General features: G+C 37.3%; 1 protein-coding gene across 10 annotated transcripts in view; it reads right to left on the reverse strand.

The window, feature by feature from the left end:
- Positions 1-19597, reverse strand: part of TMCC1 (transmembrane and coiled-coil domain family 1) — a 186460-nt gene that overhangs the window by 23587 nt on the left and 143276 nt on the right. The window contains exon 1 of one of the 10 annotated variants that reach the window (XM_015241388.3): positions 12218-12552. The exons of 8 other annotated variants lie outside the window; for them this stretch is intronic. In XM_015241388.3, coding sequence (XP_015096874.1) covers positions 12218-12280 — 63 coding nt within the window. In that variant the 5' untranslated portion in view covers positions 12281-12552. Of the gene's footprint in view, positions 1-11922; positions 12553-19597 lie in introns of those variants that run through there. One more of the 10 variants, XM_031686199.2, reaches the window with a different exon arrangement.

Here is a 19597-nt window from a genome sequence, read left to right on the forward strand (position 1 = left end):
ATAAAAATGGGCTAAGTTCCACCAGTCCACAGCCAGCAAGCCTTTTCTTTAACACTCCATTTTCCACTTTGGAGCTAAAATCAAGATTCAGCTTGTGGTCTAAAAAACAGTTGTCTTTTCAGTTGTCACACAATTTTTTTCTCACTTGATAAATAATTCTTGTACAGACTAAAGTGCTTCCTGTCAATTCTAGGAATCACCTTTGCACCTTTTTATATAGAAGTTTGTACATTAACAGCCCTAGGTTCTATGGATATGTGTCTGGACCACCACAAAGGGAAATAGTGAAGTCAAGTGAGCAAGACTCCTGGAACTCTGATTACCTCTTCTTTCATCTATTTTATCTGGGTATTCTGGGAAGATTTTGCTCAGAAAAAGAAAAGGCACCGGGGAAAAGGGGTGGGAAGGGATAAATTTGGGAGTTTGAGATTTGCAAATGTTACCCACTATATATAAAAATAGATTAAAAAAACACAAATTTCTTCTGTATAGCACAGGCAACTATATTCAATACCTTGTAATGAACTTTAATGAAAAAGAATATGAAAATGAATATATGTATGTATATGCGGACTGGGACATTGTGCTGTACACCAGAATTTGACACATTGTAACTAACTATACTTCGATTTAAAATATTTTTTTAAAAAGAAAAGAAAAAGAAAAGGAAATAATGTTTTACTGCTTCTTTTTAAAAAGTTTGACAAGGATGCAGGATGGTTCAGCACCTGCAAATCAATCAATGTGACAGACCTCACCAACCAAATGAAGACTAAAAATCCATGATCAAAAAAAGAAAATCCTATGATCATCTCAACAGACGTAGAAAAAGCACCTGACGAGATTCCACACCTGCTTATGATAAAAACTGTCAATGAAATGGGTATAGAAAGAACACACCTCAAGGGAACAAAGGACATGTATGACAAGCCCACAGGTAACATCACACTTAACAGTGAAAAACAGAAAGCTACCCCTCTAAGATCAGGAACAAGACAAGGATGCTCACTCTTGCCACTCATATTCAACATGATGTTGGATATCCTAGTCAGATAATTAGACAAGAAAAGGAAATAGAAGGCAACCAAACTGGAAAAGAAAAAAAATAAAACTATCACTATTTGGAGATGATACGATTGTATACATAGAAAATCCTGAGGACTCTACCAAAAAATTATTAGAAATAATTAATGAATACAGAAAATTTGTAGGATATGAAATCAGTGTAGAAAAATCTGCTGCATTTCTATACACTAATAATGAACTAGCAGATAGAGAAATTAAGTAAACAATCCCACTTACAACCACAACAAAAAGAATATCTAGGAATAAATTAAACCAAGAAGGTTAAATACCTACACTGAAAACTATAAGACACTGTTGAAAGAAACCGAAGACAACACAAAGAAATGGAAAGGTATTTCATGCTCATGAACTAAAAGAATTAACATTGTTAAAATGTCCATATCACCTAAAGCAATCTACAGATTCAATGAAATCCCTATCAAAATCCCAATGACATTTTTCACAAAAAGAAAACAAAAAATCCTAATATCTGTAGGGAACCAGAAAAGACCCTGAAATAGCCAAAGAAATCCTGAGAAAAAAAGAACAAAGCTGGAGGTATCACACTTCCTGATTCCAAATTATACTAAACCTTTAGCAATCAAAATAACATGGTATTGGCAGAAAAATGGACACATATCAGCAGGACAGAATTGACAGCCCAGTAACAAACCCACATATATATGGACAATTTATGAGAGAGGAGCAAAGAACATACAATGGAGAAAGGACACTCTCTTCAGTAAATGGTGGGGAAAACTGGATGGCTATTTGCAAAAGAATGAGACTAGATCACTATCTTATATCATATACAAAAATTAACTCATAATGGTTTAAAGACCTGACTTTGAGACCTGAAACCATAAAAGTCCTAGAAGAAAACACAGGCTGTATGTTCTGACACTGGCCTTAGCAATATCTTTCTGGATATGTCTTCTCAGGCAAGGGCAACAAAAGGGACTACAACAGACTAAGAGGCTTCCACACACCAAAGGAAACTATCAACAAAATAAAAAGATAACCTACGTAATGGGATGAAAATATTTGCAAATGATATTACCAACAGGGTTTAATATCTAAAATATCTAAAGAACTCACATAACTCTACAAAAACAAACAAAAAACACAAAAAGCCCGATTAAAAAATGGGCAGAGGATCTGAATAGACAGTTTTTCAAACAAGATATACAGATGGCCAACAGGCAAATGAAAAGATGTTCAACATCACTAATTATTAGGGAAATGCAAAACAAAAACCACAATGAGATATCACCTCATGCCTATTAGAATGACTATTATCAAAAAGACAAGAAACAGGCGATGGTGAGGATGTAGAGAAAAGGGAATCCTTGTGCAATGTTGGTGGGAATGTAAATTGGTGCAGACACTATGGAAAACAGTGGAGATTTCTCAAAAAATTAAGAATAGAACTACCATGTGGTCTTGCCATTCTACGTCCGGGTATTTATCAGAATAAGAGAAAACATTAATTCAAAAGTTATAATAAGCCCTATGTTTATCACAGCATTATTTACAAGCCAAGGTAGGGAAAAAACCTAAGTCCCCATCGATAGATGAGTGGATAAAGACACACACAATGGAATACTACTCATCCACATAAAAAGATGAAATCTTGCCATTTGTGGACCTTAAGGGTATTATGCTAAGTGAATAAGTCAGATGGAGAGAGACAAATAGTGTATGATTTCACTCGTATGTGGGGTATTTTTAAAAAATGAAAATAAAAGAACAAACAAAACAAAACAAAAACAAATATCTAGATACGGAGAATTTACTAGTGGTTGCCAGAGGGGAAAGGGGTGGAAGGAGGGTGAAATGTGTAAGAGGTTCAACTGCATGGTGACAGATGGAAACTAAACCTTTGGTGGTGAGCATGGTGTAGTGTACACGCAAGTCAAAATACAACATTGTACACGTGAAAACTTACATAATGTCATAAACCGATACTACCTCAATTAAAACACACCCACAAAACCACACTCAAAAAAAGTCTGAAAAAGTATTAATATTCAAGTAATAACTCATGATAAAAGTCCCGGTCACCTGAGAATTTGGCACTACAGTCTAGACTGTTTTCAAACATCCTTTTTCTGTTGAGAATCACTTCAAGGCCCACTCTTCTCTACCACCAGAACTCTTCAGGTCCATCGTCATAAAGAATAAACTTTTAAAGTCATTTTAGGGGTGGTGTTACGTATGTGACACTTCACTAAAATGTGAATTCTGAAATGTGAATTGGGGTTTGCTCACTAGCTCTGTAGCTGAAGATCCTATCAATGTGCCTCAGCAAAATGACCGAAAAACTATACCATGGATCATTTGGGAATAATGGATATCTTAAAATTTAAACCCATACAGGCTGAGGGTCACAAGTGTAATCTGGTTCTTCTGACAGGGCATGATGCTGTTTCTCACCTCCAGGCTTCTGCCTGTACAGCTCCCTCGGCTGGTCTGTCCCTTTTCTGGCTAAAGGAAATCCAGTTCAGGCACGACCTCCACCAGGAAATCTTTCCTGACAACCTTCCTTCTCCCAGCTGGATTAATGGCTCTTCCTTTATGTTCTCATGTAACTAAGCGTCTCTACCACTGTCCTTATCATGTTGTGCTGAAATGATTGTTTGGGTGTGTTGCCTCCACTGACAGTTCCTGAGGGAGGGATCATGTCATATTCATCTTTGTGCCTCAAGAAGTTAGCACAACGCCTTGTACAAAGGAGAGGCCCAGTAAATGTTTAGTGCACATGCTCACCAGCATCTCCTTACCCTGATCCTTTTAGATTTCATACATCATGCAGTGACTGAGCCTATGTTACTATGAATGGAACAGAGGCCAGAATTTCTGTGTTAAAAAAAAAAAAGCTTCCAATAGATGACACTCATTCCTCCAAGGCTGCAGAAGAAAAATTACTGACTGAGCTGAATATCAGTTTAGATTATTAACATCCTATCTGGTCCACTCTGCTCAAACCCAACTGCAAAATATCCATTATGGGATCTAGGGCTGCTAATCAGAATTGCTCTGTCACAGGAGAACTGATTTCCTGGCTCATGTGAAATATATCACTGCGGATTAGCACTGCCAGACATACTCCAGGCCCGATGTTGGATTTAACGGATTCATGTGAGCCTGGTCAGATGATTTGCTGTCATTTTAACACAACTTTGCAGAATATCTCCTATGCACAAAGGCCTATGTTAAGGATTGGAAGTACCATACCAAAAAACCCCCCAAAAAGTTCATAAGGAGTTTATAATCACAGTAGTGAGAGTGTAAGCAGAAAATAACACGCTGCTTTGTTATGGTTAAGAGTTATTTTTATAAGCACAGATTCTCTGAGCTATGAAGGAACCTAAGAGGTCATCCAGTTAAGAAAATTTATTTTACACACAAGCAACAGATTTTAAGAGAAAGATCTCTTCCTGATAACTAAAAGAATAAGTGACATATACTATAAATAAGAAGAGGTACATTGTTCAACTTAACCAGGGGGTTTCAAATATCAGTTCATGTATGCCACTGGAAATGTCCAAGCAGAAACTTCATGCCTGCATGTTAAGAATGTCATATGAGGATATACTGAGTGACAGCTGGAACAGATGGTCCAAGTTTCCTTCTAATTTTAAGATTTTAACTTTTGTTTAAAAGAAATAGTGACTTGGGCTATGGATTATTCAAAATTCATTCTCACAAGACCTCAGAATGAAGAATTAGTCTGAAGCACACAGATCTGCTAATGCTAAAATTAGTTTCTATTTTCTGAGCATGTGTTAACTAGCAAAAGGAGAAAGTGACACAGAAATAAGTTCTCACTGCTGAGGATTTAAAAATACATATGAAATCCATGTGTGGATAAGCCAATTTGTAAAACTGCTACCAATGAATTCCCCTTTACAAGTTAATTCCCTACATATACTTTTATGACAGTCTAATTAAGACAAAAGATTTCTAAGCCTCAGCGTAATCTACTTATTTTAGGCAATTTTGATAAAACAAAATTCTGAAAAGCAATGAAAGACTCTGGAAAGCCCCATGGGGCTGTGATCATCTGGCTCCCTCTGAGCTGGCCATTGTCAGGCGTGTTAGTTGGCCTGTGAAGAGCTGAGGCTCTGGGGAGGGGCCGTGCAAACTGTGTCTCCTCGATTCCATTTCATGGCCTAATTACTCTTCTTGCTCTTAAAAAGGTCTTAAATCTCACTTATTTGCTAACGACTTCCAGAAGTCTCCCTCCAGCCCATACTTTCCTGAACTTCCCCTAACTCTAGACTCATATAAGCTACTCAGTCTTCCTACTTGCATGTCTGTAACAATCATCAGATTCACTATGTACAAAGCTGAGCTCCTGACACCCCAAACCTGCTCCTCTTGCGGTGGTTCCCATCTCAGTTAATGGCTACTTCACTGATCCATGTGCTCAGCTCCAAAGCCTGAGTCATCTTGGACTCCTCTTTCTTCCACATACCTCACCCCGTTAACAGAAGCAGCACTAAACACAGCTCCTAATACATTTACTGTAGTACTTACTATGTGTCAGGCGCTGTTCTAAATCCTTTTAAGTTTAATAAATCGTTTAATTCTCACAACCACACTACAAGATGAGTATCATTATATGCAGACTCTGACGACTTCTCACTATCTCCACTGCTGCCGCCATGGTCTAAGACATGACCAGCTTTTGCCTGGACTACTAAAATAGTCTCCTAAACTATTACTGTAATAATATTTTTATAATCAATTATCTACAGAGCAGCCAGAGTGGTCCTTTTAAAAGTTACGCCAGAGCACAATAGTCTTTTACACTTACAACTTTTTAGGGGCTCCCTATCTCGGTCAAAGCCCAAGTCCCTACAGCGGCTTACATGACCGTGCTCTGGCACCTGCACCATATCCATAACCCCTCTGAACGCCATCTCCTGCAACTTCCCTTCACTCCACTTGTCCCTGGAGTGTGTCAGGCAAGCACCACTTCAGGGTTTTTTCACTTCATGTTCCTTCTGTCTGCAATGCCCTTCCCCAGACGTCCATATGGCTTACTCCATCTTTCTCCCTTGAGCCTCTGCTCCAATGTCACCTTAGTAGTGAAGTCTTCTCTGACATCCTATTTAAAACTGCAACCTCCACTTCTATTATGAAGTCTCTTTCTGCCTTCAAGGCTTCATTTTCCTACATAGACTTTTTACCTTCTTACATATATTTTTATATCTATCAACAAAAACTAGAATGTAAGGTCCACGAAGGTAGTGATTTTTGTGTTTTGTCCTCTTGGGCTGTTCCTCTACCAAAGCTGTGCACAGCACTGAGTAGCCACTCAAATGTTTGCTGAATGAATTTATTTCCTATTCGCTTATCTATTTAGAAAATATTTTGAATACTGGCTACTTGCAATCCTCTTTCATTACACTCTGAAGTGTTTTTGTTTATTGTACTACCAAGAGGTCTTAAGAAGGTTATTACTTTACCTGTATTATAACAGGATCTTATTAAATCAGACTGACTTCTAATGCTCCTTAAAATATCTTACCATCATATATTAAGAATATTTGGCTCAAACATCAGATACTTCTTAATTAAAAAGGCTTAGCATTGGTTTATACTTTTGCACACATTGCTCTAATATACATTTATAGACTCTCCTTTTATTCAAAATATGAGTTAAATGCCCAACATTATTACTTTCCTATGTGAATTATTTGAATATTTCTAGGATTATCACTAGGCTTACTCCTCAGAGACAGTGATCTTTTGAGTCTAGGAAAGCTCAAGTTTACTATGTACCTGGTATTACTGTTGGTGCTCTGATTGCATTTAGTTAATCCTCAGAACGACCTTAGGAAATATATATTGCAATCCTCATTTTATAGCCGAGGAAACTGAATTAGGAGAAGTTAAGTAACTTGCCCAAGGTCACACAACCAGCAGGCAGCAAGGCCAGGACTTGAACCCATAGGATCTGGCTTCAGAGCCCTTGTTCTCAACTACTTCACTACAATGCTTTTCGCAACAGCCACGGCTACCACCACGTGGAGCAACATAAGGAGGAGGCAATGATGATTTCTACAGTTATACTCCAGACGGGAATCCCATATTTAGGATTACATCCTCCTTCCTAAAGTCTATTATATACAAATACATATGTATATACACACACACATATATAAATAATATACATGGAGCATGAAGTGAGGCACTACTGGAGATAGCAGGATGGTAGCAGTATGGCACTGTTGTCAAAAGCAGCTTATATAACAGGAAAGTATAAGCAAAAGGTAATTTAACATTCTCAGGATCTTTAAAAACTGATGACTTAAGATATTAGAGAAATAGTATACATAGCAGGCATTTACACCAACTTTATAGATGTATCTGCTTCATTCTATTGTACAAAAAAGGGACTATGTTCTCAAAATTAAGTACAAATTCTAAAAAAGGTAATGGCCTAGATGGATCATCACTTGTCAAAGATTTTATATTTTTTTAATGAACAGAACTGATCTACTGAGAAGAGTTTGTTAAGAGTGCAAGAATGATCTGTCCCCTCTGTTTAAACAAATTTCTCTTAAAATAATTTTTATTCAGTTGCAAGTAATCAAGTAATAGTAGAACTACAGTCATTCTCTGGCAATATGTTTAGATTTGCTCAGATTTTTCTCATTCAAGATCTATAATGACAATGGATAATAAATAAACCAACTTTCTCAAACAGAACATAAAGGATATAATCTAGTTCATATTTCCAAGTTAGAATGGGACATCCGGTGACTAAAAAAAGAACTAAATTAAACACATTCATGAATAAAAATAGCATAAACATGTGACAGGTATGGGTTTCAGAGGACAGTCCAAATGTTTCTCAGGTTTTTTAAACAGAGGTATCTGTAACTCCTAAAAGGGGTAAGGATTCACCGAAATTTAGGTCTCCTAAGAATAGAAATCAATGTCAGACCAACGTAAACTGAGATAAGAAGGAAATTCAACTGTTTAAAGACTTCTTAAGAAGCAAATTAAAGCTCTGTGAAAGGATTACTTAAATGGGAAGACACCAACCTTCATAACTTGTTTCTGCATTTCTACATTCTGTTCTGTGGGGGGAAGCCTGCTCGACTGTGGGCAGTACTAACCCATCAGGGAGTACTAGGAAAGACACAGGGCACTCCTGCAACGCAGTCTTATCCAGTCTTTAACGCCAACAGCGCCTCACTGGGAAAATACTGCACAGATTCTGGAATTATTCCAGGGAATGGGAAAAGAGGAGACACAGAGAACAAGATCGCTGTGGATTCTGGTCCTTCTTGTTTCGGTCGATTGTTTCACACGTGATAAGCAATAGCAAGATTTCAGTTTTTCTGATAAAATACAAGTGAAGAAGTAGAAAAGTATATGATGAAAATGACCAGTTCAGGGATTTTGCATGTGAAAGGAAGAACTTTTCTACCATGTATGTAGGTATCTACAGGGTAGGACAGCCTAGAGAAAATCAGGAGTAGACAGACATCATGGTGCTATTATTAAGGAGGCAAAGTGTAGAAAAGATCAAGGCTTCTACTATTTAATTAATTTTGCAATTATCCTTTGTTTTCCTTATGTAAAGCACTGAATAAAGGTGGATCCCTGCTCTCAAGAAACACATGAACTAGTTGGTGAGACAGGGAAATCAAACACATTTCTGATTAAGTAAATGAATAGCAGACAGGAAGGCAACGTATTTCTTGAACACAAGAAGGAGTCATATATTCTGAAGAAGGGAAAGAAAACAGAAAAGGCTTCCTGAAAGAGGTAAAAAATGACATGAGCCTTGAAGGAAGAAATTTTTCACAAGAGAAGGGTTAAGAAGAGGCATTTCAGGGAGACAGTCTAACAAAAAGCAAAGGCCCAGAAGAAGGAAATGTAATAGTAGCTTCAAGATAACAAACACAATGGTTCATGAGGCTGTAAAAGTGTGGAATAGGAGAAGGCTGTGTGGGAGATGAACTTCCAAGGTAGGCCTAAGCTACTGATTCAGACTTTGTTCCAAAGGTATCACTGGAGGCTCCCCAATGGTACAAGTAGTATATTTCCTTTGGAATCTAGCCTTACAGATCCAAAAGGGTACTGGACTATATGAAATTCCGTATGACCAAAACCAAACACCACAACCCTCCTCCAAAGCTGGCTCTCTTACAGTGCTCCGTCTCAGGAAAATGGTCACTATCCATTAGGTTACACAGGCCAAAACCAAACCGTGCCACAGCCCAGAAATCATTCCGGCCTTATCTGCCTCTGCCTATATCTAATCCAACACCAAGTCCTATCTATTTCACTTTTCAAATTTCCATCAAATTATAGCACTCTCACCTATCCCTACTTGCTTCTCCTGCCAAACTCGTAGGACAAACTCTTGCTCTCTCTCCCCTGGATCTCTCACTTGGACTGATTTATCTGCATTCATTTAGGCAAAAGAAGTCCTAAATCATTCCAATGCTTACATTCTTTCAGTAGTTCCCCATACTCTTAAAATATTAAGAACAAGAATCTGAGCATGGTCTAGAGAATTCCGTATGATTAGGCTCTGGGGCCATCTCCCTAGCTGCAGCTTGCAGCGTGCTTCTCCCATTACAGTCACACTGGCCTCTTTCAGACCTTGCTGCTCATCCTGTTTCTTCTCACAGTGGATGAAAAATTATCACTCACCATTTGCCTCTGCAAGAATGAAGTCACTAGTCACTGTAACCGCTTACCTTCAACACACCCTGAAAGGAGTTCAGGAATAAGGCACTCTGTGTTCTGGGAAAACTGGCAGAACAGGCCTTCAGTTAGATATTTTTTTAGGAGAAGATTTTATGAGCCCAGTTTCTTGCATCTTCTCATATCTAGTTTCTATGCACTCAAATCATTAACTCAGACATCTGTTTCTTGTGCCTGGTGGCAACCTCCTCATGACGAGCAGCAACCTTCTGCCAAAACGTGTGCTTGATTGCACGTATCCTCCTCTACTAAAATCACATTTATGTTGGCCTCCACCACCTCATCACAGCAGATCCTCAGAGCTATCTGAGAGGCTCTCTCCCAGGCTATAGTCCTCATTTTGTCCCCAGTAAAACTTAACTCACAACTCTCATATGTATTTTTTTTTTTCAGTCAACATCACCATAGGGTCTTAATGTTATTTGATTACAACTCTCAGTCAGGCATTTTGCTATGTGCTTGGGCATATATTGACAGATAAAATAAAGTCTCTGCCTTCATGACACTTAGGGCTGAGTAGGGAAAAGTGGCAGAGACAGAAAAACCAGTAATCAAGTAACATAAACTGTGAAAGTTGGTACAAAGAAAAAGAATAGAGTGCTTTGAGAAAAGTAATAATCTAAGGCAGAGAAACCTACTTTAGATAGGGAGGTCACAGAATAATTCAATTGAACAGGGGCATTTAAATTAAGCTCTCAAAGATAGTTGTTACTTTAACCAGGGCATAAATGAAGGGAAGTACGTTTCACTTGCCAAGAAAATACAAAATTTGGAATTTTATTAACATGACAACTCAAAAAAACGAAAAAAGAAAAGATGTGTTTATTCACTGTTTCTTAGAATTCACTTGGTGAAAGGTTGAGGCTGTTTTACCAAAAAGGCTTAAGGAAGAAGCAGAAGGATGCTGAGAGGAAAAGACCAGTAAACAGGGAGGGAGCCACCTGCCCAGTAACCTAGTGGAGTATATGGGTAGCTGTATTTTCAAGGCTTACATAACCAGTGAGTCAGCAAAAAGTCAGGTGTCAATGGATCTCTTCTGTGCCCACTCTAAGCACCTAGGAAACTTGGCTGTCTCTACTGGTGAGGAGAGGGACCCAAGGACAAGGTCTGGGGTAGGCTAATGAAACAGTCACCATACTATCCAGCAATACTTGCCTAAGTAAGGATGATGAAAAGTAAACCTTCATGCTTAGAAAACAAAAGAAACAGGATCCAACTTGGAGCAGATTAGAGCAAGGTGATTCTGATATGATTTCACAGACCTTACATGACTATTTCTTTAACTTGTAATAAAATGCTTATTAAGGATCCCAAAATCAAGATTCCGAAATCTGCTGAAAGCAAAGTCCAGATTTTAAAGAGAAAATGTCTTTATCTTTGTTGGGATCCATAAGTATCTCAGGGCTACTTTCTACAACTATCTTTTCTCTAATAAAGGCTAATATGTATTAACAGTAACAGAAAAAGGCTTTATAATGATAGAATTGGGTCTCGCAAAGAAGAGTGTACAAAATAGAACACAAAAGGGATTCAATCACAGTACAGGCAAAGAGATACAGCGCTAACAAGCACTTGATGCTGCACAGCACTGATGATGATGAATCCAAGACAAACAGCCACCGACGCACGGCTGTGAGAACAGCAGACTCCTCACCCTGCCCTCCTCCACCTCCACGCTTATGTTCTCAGCCTATCACTGCTCCAGTGGCAACAACTCAATAAGAGCAGGTAGCCTTTTTTCTTCTCCACTTCAGGCCATAGGGAAAGCTGGAAACAAAGGGGAGGGGGGTAATTATGACAGTTCAAAGAAGGGAAAGGGTATCTAATTACTAGTTAGCATTCTTTGCTCTGGAAATTCCTGGCTTTGGCCTGTTCATGGATGTCTGAGAAAACCTGTCCATTATTTCTGAAGGTCACAACTGAATGACCAGAAATAATGTTTTCCTTTCTGGCTTCCTTGGCTATCCCTTTCCATCAAAAGTGAACCTGCAACATGTTTTAGCTATTGCTAAGAGGCAATTCTACACAACTGACATAGGAAAGTTAAACAAAAAAAAAAGGAGGGGGTGGGGGTGGGGGAGTACCCAAAACAAAACACAAGCAACACATTTATCTTACCAAAACCCCCTGTCAGGCAGTCTGCTGGTTTTGCTTGCCACAAAGCTCATCCTTCATTTGTGCACTGCCAGAGCAACTTGGACCGTGTAAACAATCACAACCTCTTTTGGCTACAAGCTCTTTCCATTTGTCTCAGCTTCCAAACTGCAGAGGAGCTGTGGCATAGTCTGTCACGGCTGCACATACTCAGTTTCCGAGAATAACGCTGTAAATGAGGACAGCTACCACTGGGAATGCATTCCCCCACCAAGAGCCAGCCGAAACGAAGCTTCTAGTTCATCCCTGGGCTTCTCACCTTCACAGCCTCAGAAAAGTGCCTTTCACAGAACAGGCAGGTACAGCCGCACCACATCAACATCCCGCATAGCCAGTCCTCCGCAGTGCCCACCTCAGCCTACGTACAGTTCCGGTTCTGTCTCCTGCATCAGCTCTTAGAGCTTTCTACATCTGGGAGCCAGGGAGGACTCTGTGCTGAATAAACAGAAAGCTTCTGCCAAACAAGCATCTATGTGTGTGTATGTGTGTGTGTGTGTGCGCGCGCGCACGCGGGTGCAGTTTGCTGGAGCTGCTAATGCAAATGAATAGTTTGACTCTGAGAATGGAGATCACAGACAGTATCTGCCTCTCTTCTCGGAGCTGTGAGCATCTTTTATAAAAGACAAACGCATCAAACTGGCTGAATTTAAAGCTACAGGGCATTAATTCACCATCCACATTTGTCTTCTCATTTAAAACCAGAAAAGGTTTAGAGAATAACTAAGAGAAACATTCTAAATAAAATAACACTATTTAGGTAGCTTGGTTTTAATAAAGGACTGAAAGATTGCCAGAACAAATGTCTATGCTTTCTTAATGTTTCTTCTATTTTTCATTTTAGGTTCACAACGTCATTTAAATGAAAACTGAGCAAGAGGAAGCCTTCAGAAAGATTTGCGCGTGATCATCAGACCCGAAAGTCTTTTTCACTGTGGACAAAGGGGGAAAAAAAGCTTCTGAAGGAAAAGCATTAAACTCTCTGAAGTTTAAGTAACAGATTAAACCACCACAATTGTAAGCCCAGGCTCAGCCCCTGGACCATCACATCCTGTTTACTGAATACCCATGATACTGCATGAAAGAACCGAACATCTGAAGGAGACTGTTCCTGCCCTGAAAAAGTCACTTTGGGATTTAGGGAAGTTATCAGGTCTGAGTTTTATTTCTTCATTTATAAAAGCAGTTTTGGGGCATGCACATAGGAAGAATTTCAGTGATTATGAAACGTAGTGTAGTATGTACAACATATAACAGCTAGTAACATCTTCCTGAGGTTAATATGCAGAAAGGAACTGGAAGTGAAGACAATTTGATACAGTACATGAGCCTAAAGCTGTGATAGTTCCTGTACTTCTATTTAAGTATGGGGCTGGAAACTCAGGCCAGCAGAATACTGAAAGGTCAAAGAAGGTCTATCAGCATGCACCCGCTCCCTTAGCATTTTTTCATTTAAATCAGATGAAACCCTTCAAGTGGAATCCAAAGTATCCTGAATGAATTTGAAGAAAATTCTAGTTAAAACCATGGCTCCAGAAATTCCTCTTTTCTGTAGAGGCTCAGAACTCAGAACTCGATTCTCCAGAACAAATTAATAAAGAATTTTATGACTTACAGGTTTTGTCTTTGCTTAAAAATTAGACTGTAAAGTTTCAAGGGTAAATATTCGTTTCTACCAAAAAAAAACCCAAAAAACCAAAAAAAAACCACCCAAAAAATCCAATCCTGTATTGCTAGCATCAGTAGTAGCTGATGTTTGCTTAATTCTGTTTATTAGCATTTTTAATGTATCTTAAGACAATCATGTTCACTGCAGAAAACTGAAAACATGAGGGGGCATAAAAGAAAGTAAAATTGTATGTAACCTCATCAATTAGATAAAATGAGACCAAAAACTGTTATGTGGCTCTTTTATCCTCTTTTCCAACCACTGAGATCACTGAAGCATGTGCTGAGACAAGGTGCCATAAGATCAGAGCTGCCTTGATTGGATGAGCTGCCATGTGGAGACAGCAGCCCTGAAGAGCTCCCTGGGTGTTAAGATCTTGTGTGCAAGAGATGCTCATTGTGTATCTGTATGAAAACTATGATCTTACCTTACAAACAATTATCCTTAAACATTTCTGAGGTTCTATCAAGATGCCAATGGATTTACCTGAGTTGCCAGAGAAGTACTTCTCACTGGCTGCCTTGGCCTGGGTACGTGTCTTGTTGGATCCCAAAGTAAATCTCAACTGGCAATAGAGGATTAATTTTGCCGCTTTCTCTCGATTTTTTTTTCCTGCTGACTTTGTTTCTGTTTCTGATTCATACACAGTTGATAAGTTACTCCTCAGTGATGGCAGCACTGATTGCGAATCTAATTTTAACAATTTGACCATTTGGTAGTCTCTGAGGAGGAGTGATATATATCTATTTTCAGTTGGGTGAGAAACCAAAAGGGAATTCAGTTTGTCAGGCTTCTCTTTTTTGCCCATTTGTCTATACTGAATTCAACTCAATTAAGAAAGTTGTACGTATTATAAAGTAGAACAACTCTTTGAGATCTGAACTGGTGGGGTTTTGTGTTTTTGTGTTTACTTTTGACCCATGGCTGGAGCTGCAGAACTGAAACCACAGCTCTCTGTATGTCTGAGCCTGTAATTTAGAAAGACCCTGAATTCTTGTTGTATAAGTATGACATGTTTTCCTATTTTTAGAAGACATTTAAAAAGATTATAGTATCTCTTCTATATATGAAATATATAAACAACAAGGATTTACTGTACAGCACAGGGAACTATATTCAAATTCTTGTAATGACCTATAATGGAAAAGAATCTAAAAAAGAATATATATATGTATGCATATGTGTATAACTGAATCACTTTGTTGTACACCTGAAACTAACACAATATTGTAAATCAAGTATATACAGTTCAATTTAAAAAAGTTACAAGCAGAGCAAAGCAAAAAAAATTAGATTATAACAGCTCTTAAATTAAGGGGTTCTTATTGGTTTTACAGAGCTAAGTAAGCATTTATATAACAAACATTCTTAATAGTTCAAGAAAACAAATTGAACAAATAATAATTCACATATGCCACATAGGAAAAAAATTTTTACAGAAACTAGTTCAGAAACATTAAAAAAAAATCCAAATTCATATAATTAAAGTTTTTTTTAAGGTTGATTTTGCAAATCAAGACTAATTGTCAAAACAAAACAAAACAAAACCAAAGAATAAAAGACTGGTTTTGTCAGAGTTAAGTATAATATTGCACACATCTTAATTTATTTGGGTTTCTCTTCTCATATAGAAATTAATCTGAACTGCCTAAATTTATTCATACAGGTGTACTGATCAAATAAGCTACCATTATCCTCCCTATATAATGTCTGATATTTAGAAAATTGAAAATTTGTGTTCATCTAAATTAAATCATAATGCTGACAATATTTTTCTATCAACAGCAATTATGTGTCAGCTCCTTGGACTAATGTTAAATGGAGCTAATTAATAAATAATTCTTGGACACCCAGATATATTTCTAAGTCAAACAGAATACTAAATGTTGATTATTAAGCATAGTTTTAAGTTGATACACATCTGTTTCTTATCTGTATATGCTATTAGAGTGGCTGTATCTTTGGGTCACGTTATAATCAGGTTCATTTTGCCACTTTAAGAAGGTGTAAAAGACACACGTGGGCTCTAGAAAGTATGTTGTGTGTATTCAGGAGCTTTATGGTCTACCAGAACGATAGATAGTTCTTACTATCCACTCCTTCCACCTAGTTTTCTCTCTGAAATATGTCATAATTGATGTAGGAGGTTCGAACTATGCTAGGAGTAACAGTGACAGAGAAACACAAGGTGTAAAGTCCTTTTGCTTTTCAAGGATAAAGAGCACTTTTGTCCTAAAGTAAAGTGGCAGTTTGTTCCAGATTTTGAAACTATCTTTGAGAGTCTCACAGAAAGGAATGTATGAGGTTCTCTATAAACGATTGCTACTCCAAAGAACAGACTCTTGCATACATGTTGCTGAGCTGACATCACTTAGACAACTTTCAGACTTCACCAGTGGACTGGATCAGGATTTCCAGGATGCTTTTCAGTCCAGAAGCAGATGTTTCACGAAGACAGATGGCTGACCCAAGTTCCATTTGAGCAAGAACTAACTACACAGGACTGAATGAACTGATGGAGGAAATTTTACAGTGGTTATTTGTTTAGATTATTGTGGTTATTTGTTGATGCTACTTAGTGTTCTTTTTTTTGTGGCTACGTGGGGAAGGACTTTTACTTTCTTCTTAAACTATTTCTAACCCACATTTTAGTAGACTCTGCTTTTGTGATCTGAAATAAAACATTAAGTGGTATCTGATTTTCACTGAATCCACAGCATTCAGAAACTGAGTTTTCCTTTACTTGTTATGGCAATATTGTTATTTGCACAGGATCAATGCTAGTATCTTATCTCCTTTTCATTAGGATATTGTAACCATACATACTCATATTTGAGTATGACTCTCACTTAATTAGATATGTAAGACCACATTAAGTAACAATAGTTGACTTTATATACAGAGCCAATGCTTATAGAGAAGACCTCCCAGGAAAACTGACCTGATGCCTGATTCACAGGGTTCCTGGCTTACAGGTGTAAGGAGGATCACTTACTTCCAGGCAAGCCTTAAACAAATGCTAGGCACTTAAAGATGAAATTAACTCACCCAAATTTATCAGCACTGCAGATGAAATCTAGTCAGAATTTCTTAGGTGTGGTTTTCTAACCTTGGGGTAGTAAATGATAGAGGTGTTTAACAGTCCAATCTAAGATTTCTTATGAAAACATCCATACAGAAGTTAATCCTATAGCCTTAATAATTGCTCAAAACTGCATCCTTCTGGATTTGCAAAGAAAATTCAAGGATGTCTGGATGATTAATTGGCACTCCTACTGTACCTATATAAATAATCAGATCAAACCTAATGAGACCAACCATTTTGCGATCAAGAAAAATCTTTGGAAATTATGATCACAGGAAGGATGAGAGACTGTTAGCAGAAACTGTGAAAGACTAAAATGGCGAAAAAAAATTGTATGTCCTTTCAAGGGAATACCCGGTACTGCCTATTGGATCTTTTGGAGTTATCGGACTATATTAAGGTCTGCAACTTTGTCTTTGGCCATATTATTCTGAAACTCTGTAGAGATGGAAATTACATTATGGGCAGTGCTGGTGATGAAATGCAAATGAATTTTGTCTGGTAGAGAATATAAATTTCCTTAAGTCCGATTCTCATTTGGACCAATTATAACATCTTACTGGTTGCTAATAATTGGTTAATTAGTGAGTTAAATAAAATCTTTGACACATGTTCATTCTATATGAGTTATAATTTTACCTTTAAAAAATAACACTTAACATTTGGATCCTTATCTTTTATTTCTTAAAGCATCTAATTAGAGATCAATTGTTCAGTTGGAGTTAGCAAGCTCCGGCCTTCTGCCTGTTTTAGTAAGGCTTTTACAAAAGAGCTAAGACTATTTTTACATTTTAAAATAGCTGAGAAGAACAAAAAACCAAAGAATATATAACAGAGTGCGTATGACCCTCAAAGCCTAAAATACTTTTTATTTGGACCTATGGAAAAGGAAAAAAGTTTACTAATCTTTGCTTTAGATCAGTGTTATAACATCTCGATTGGCAAAGGTATTTTAATGAGTGATCAACCTGACAAAATAGAAGACACCAAGGATTAAGCTGGCATTTTAGCAGCAAAGTGAAGTTAGGACTCAGACTGAGAAAACAGGCTCCTTTACTAAATACCACACAAAGATGTATCAGGGATATTTTACTGATAACATAAATGGTCTCCTTTAAAAAAATGCAAAAATGTTTAAGTGTTTCTTTATAAAGAACTATTTAATACTATTTTTCCATTGAGTATTTTTCAGACTTCTCCACACTGATTAGTTTACTGAGTTGCCCTTGGACAGCAACAAAGCTGAAAACTGCTTCACTAGAATCTAATTCATAAAATAATTTTAGACATTTCTATATAAATAGAATAATCGGGACAATTACAAAACAAAAACAATAACAAAAACCCTACTAAATTCAGAATTATATCTGACAAGAAAATATTTTTCCCCTCAGTTATATAAGCGTATAATTGTAATTTATTGTGCTCAATACTGTTGAATATTAGGGTGATGTTGAAAATTTCATAAGGAAATAGATTTTATCCTTTCAAAATTCCTGTGGAAACGATGTCTTTTAAAAACTTCTTTGTGATAAAACATTTCAAACGTATAAAAGTAGAGAGGATAATGAATCCTGTGTACTCTTTACCCTGCTTCAATTATTAACTCATGGCCAGTACTTCCTTCCTCCTCTGCAATTATTTGGAAGCAAATCCCAGACAAAAGATGCTCTTTATAAAAATCAAGGCTAATTCCAGAGGTTTTTCTATATCATTAAAACCTATCTCCAGTCTACCCAGGCAATAGAAATAAAAGCAAAAATAAACAAATGGGACCTAATTAAACTTGTAAGCTTTTGCACAGCAAAGGAAATCATAAGCAAAACAAAAAGACAACCTACAGAATGGGAGAAAATATTTGCAAAAGGTGAGACTGACAAGGGCTTCATTTCTAGAATATATAAACAGCTCATGTAACTTAATAAGGAAAAAACAAACAATCCAATCCAAAAATGGGCGGAAGACCTAAATAAGCAAACCTCCAATGAATGGTCAATAGGCACATGGGAAAATGCTCAATATCACTAATTATCAGGGAAATGCAAGTCAAAACTACAATGAGGTATCATCTCAACAGTAGTCAGAATGGCCATCATTCAAAAGCCCACAAACCATAAATGCTGCAGAGGGTGTGGAGAAAAGGGAACCCTCCCACACTGCTGGTGGGAATGTAGTTCAGTGCAGCCATTATGGAAAACAGTATGGAGACTCCTCAAAAGACTAAAAATAGACTTAGTATATGATCCAGCAATCCCACTCCTGGACATGTATCTGGAAGGAACCTTAACTCAAAGAGATACATGCACCCCAATGTTTATAGCAGCACTATTTACAATAGCCAAGTCATGGAAACAACCTAAATGTTCATTGATAGATGACTGCATAAAGAAGTTGTGCTATATTTAAAGAAGTTGCGGTATACATTGGAATACTACTCAGACATAAAAAAGAATAAAACAATGCCATTTGCAGCAACATGGATGGACCTGGAGATTGTCATTCTAAGTGAAGTAAGCTAGAAAGGGTAAGAAAAATACCACATGATATCCCTTATATGTGGAATCTTAAAAAAAAAAAGGACAAAGAACTTATTTACAAAACAGAAACAGACTCACAGACATAAAAAACAAACTTATGGTTATGGGGTGGGGGAAGGGACTGGGAAGGGATAAATTGGGAGTTCAAGATTTGCAGATACTAACTAATACATATAAAATAGATAAACAACTAGTTCATACTGTATAGCACAGGGAACTATATTTGATATCTTGTAGTAACTTATGGTGAAGAATATGAAAACAAATATATGTATGTTCATATATGACAAGCATTGTGCTGTACACCAGAAACTGACACAACATTGTAAACTGACTATACTCCAATTAAAA

This window comes from Vicugna pacos, chromosome 17 (genome assembly GCF_048564905.1).
Source record: "Vicugna pacos chromosome 17, VicPac4, whole genome shotgun sequence".
NCBI lineage: Eukaryota > Metazoa > Chordata > Mammalia > Artiodactyla > Camelidae > Vicugna > Vicugna pacos.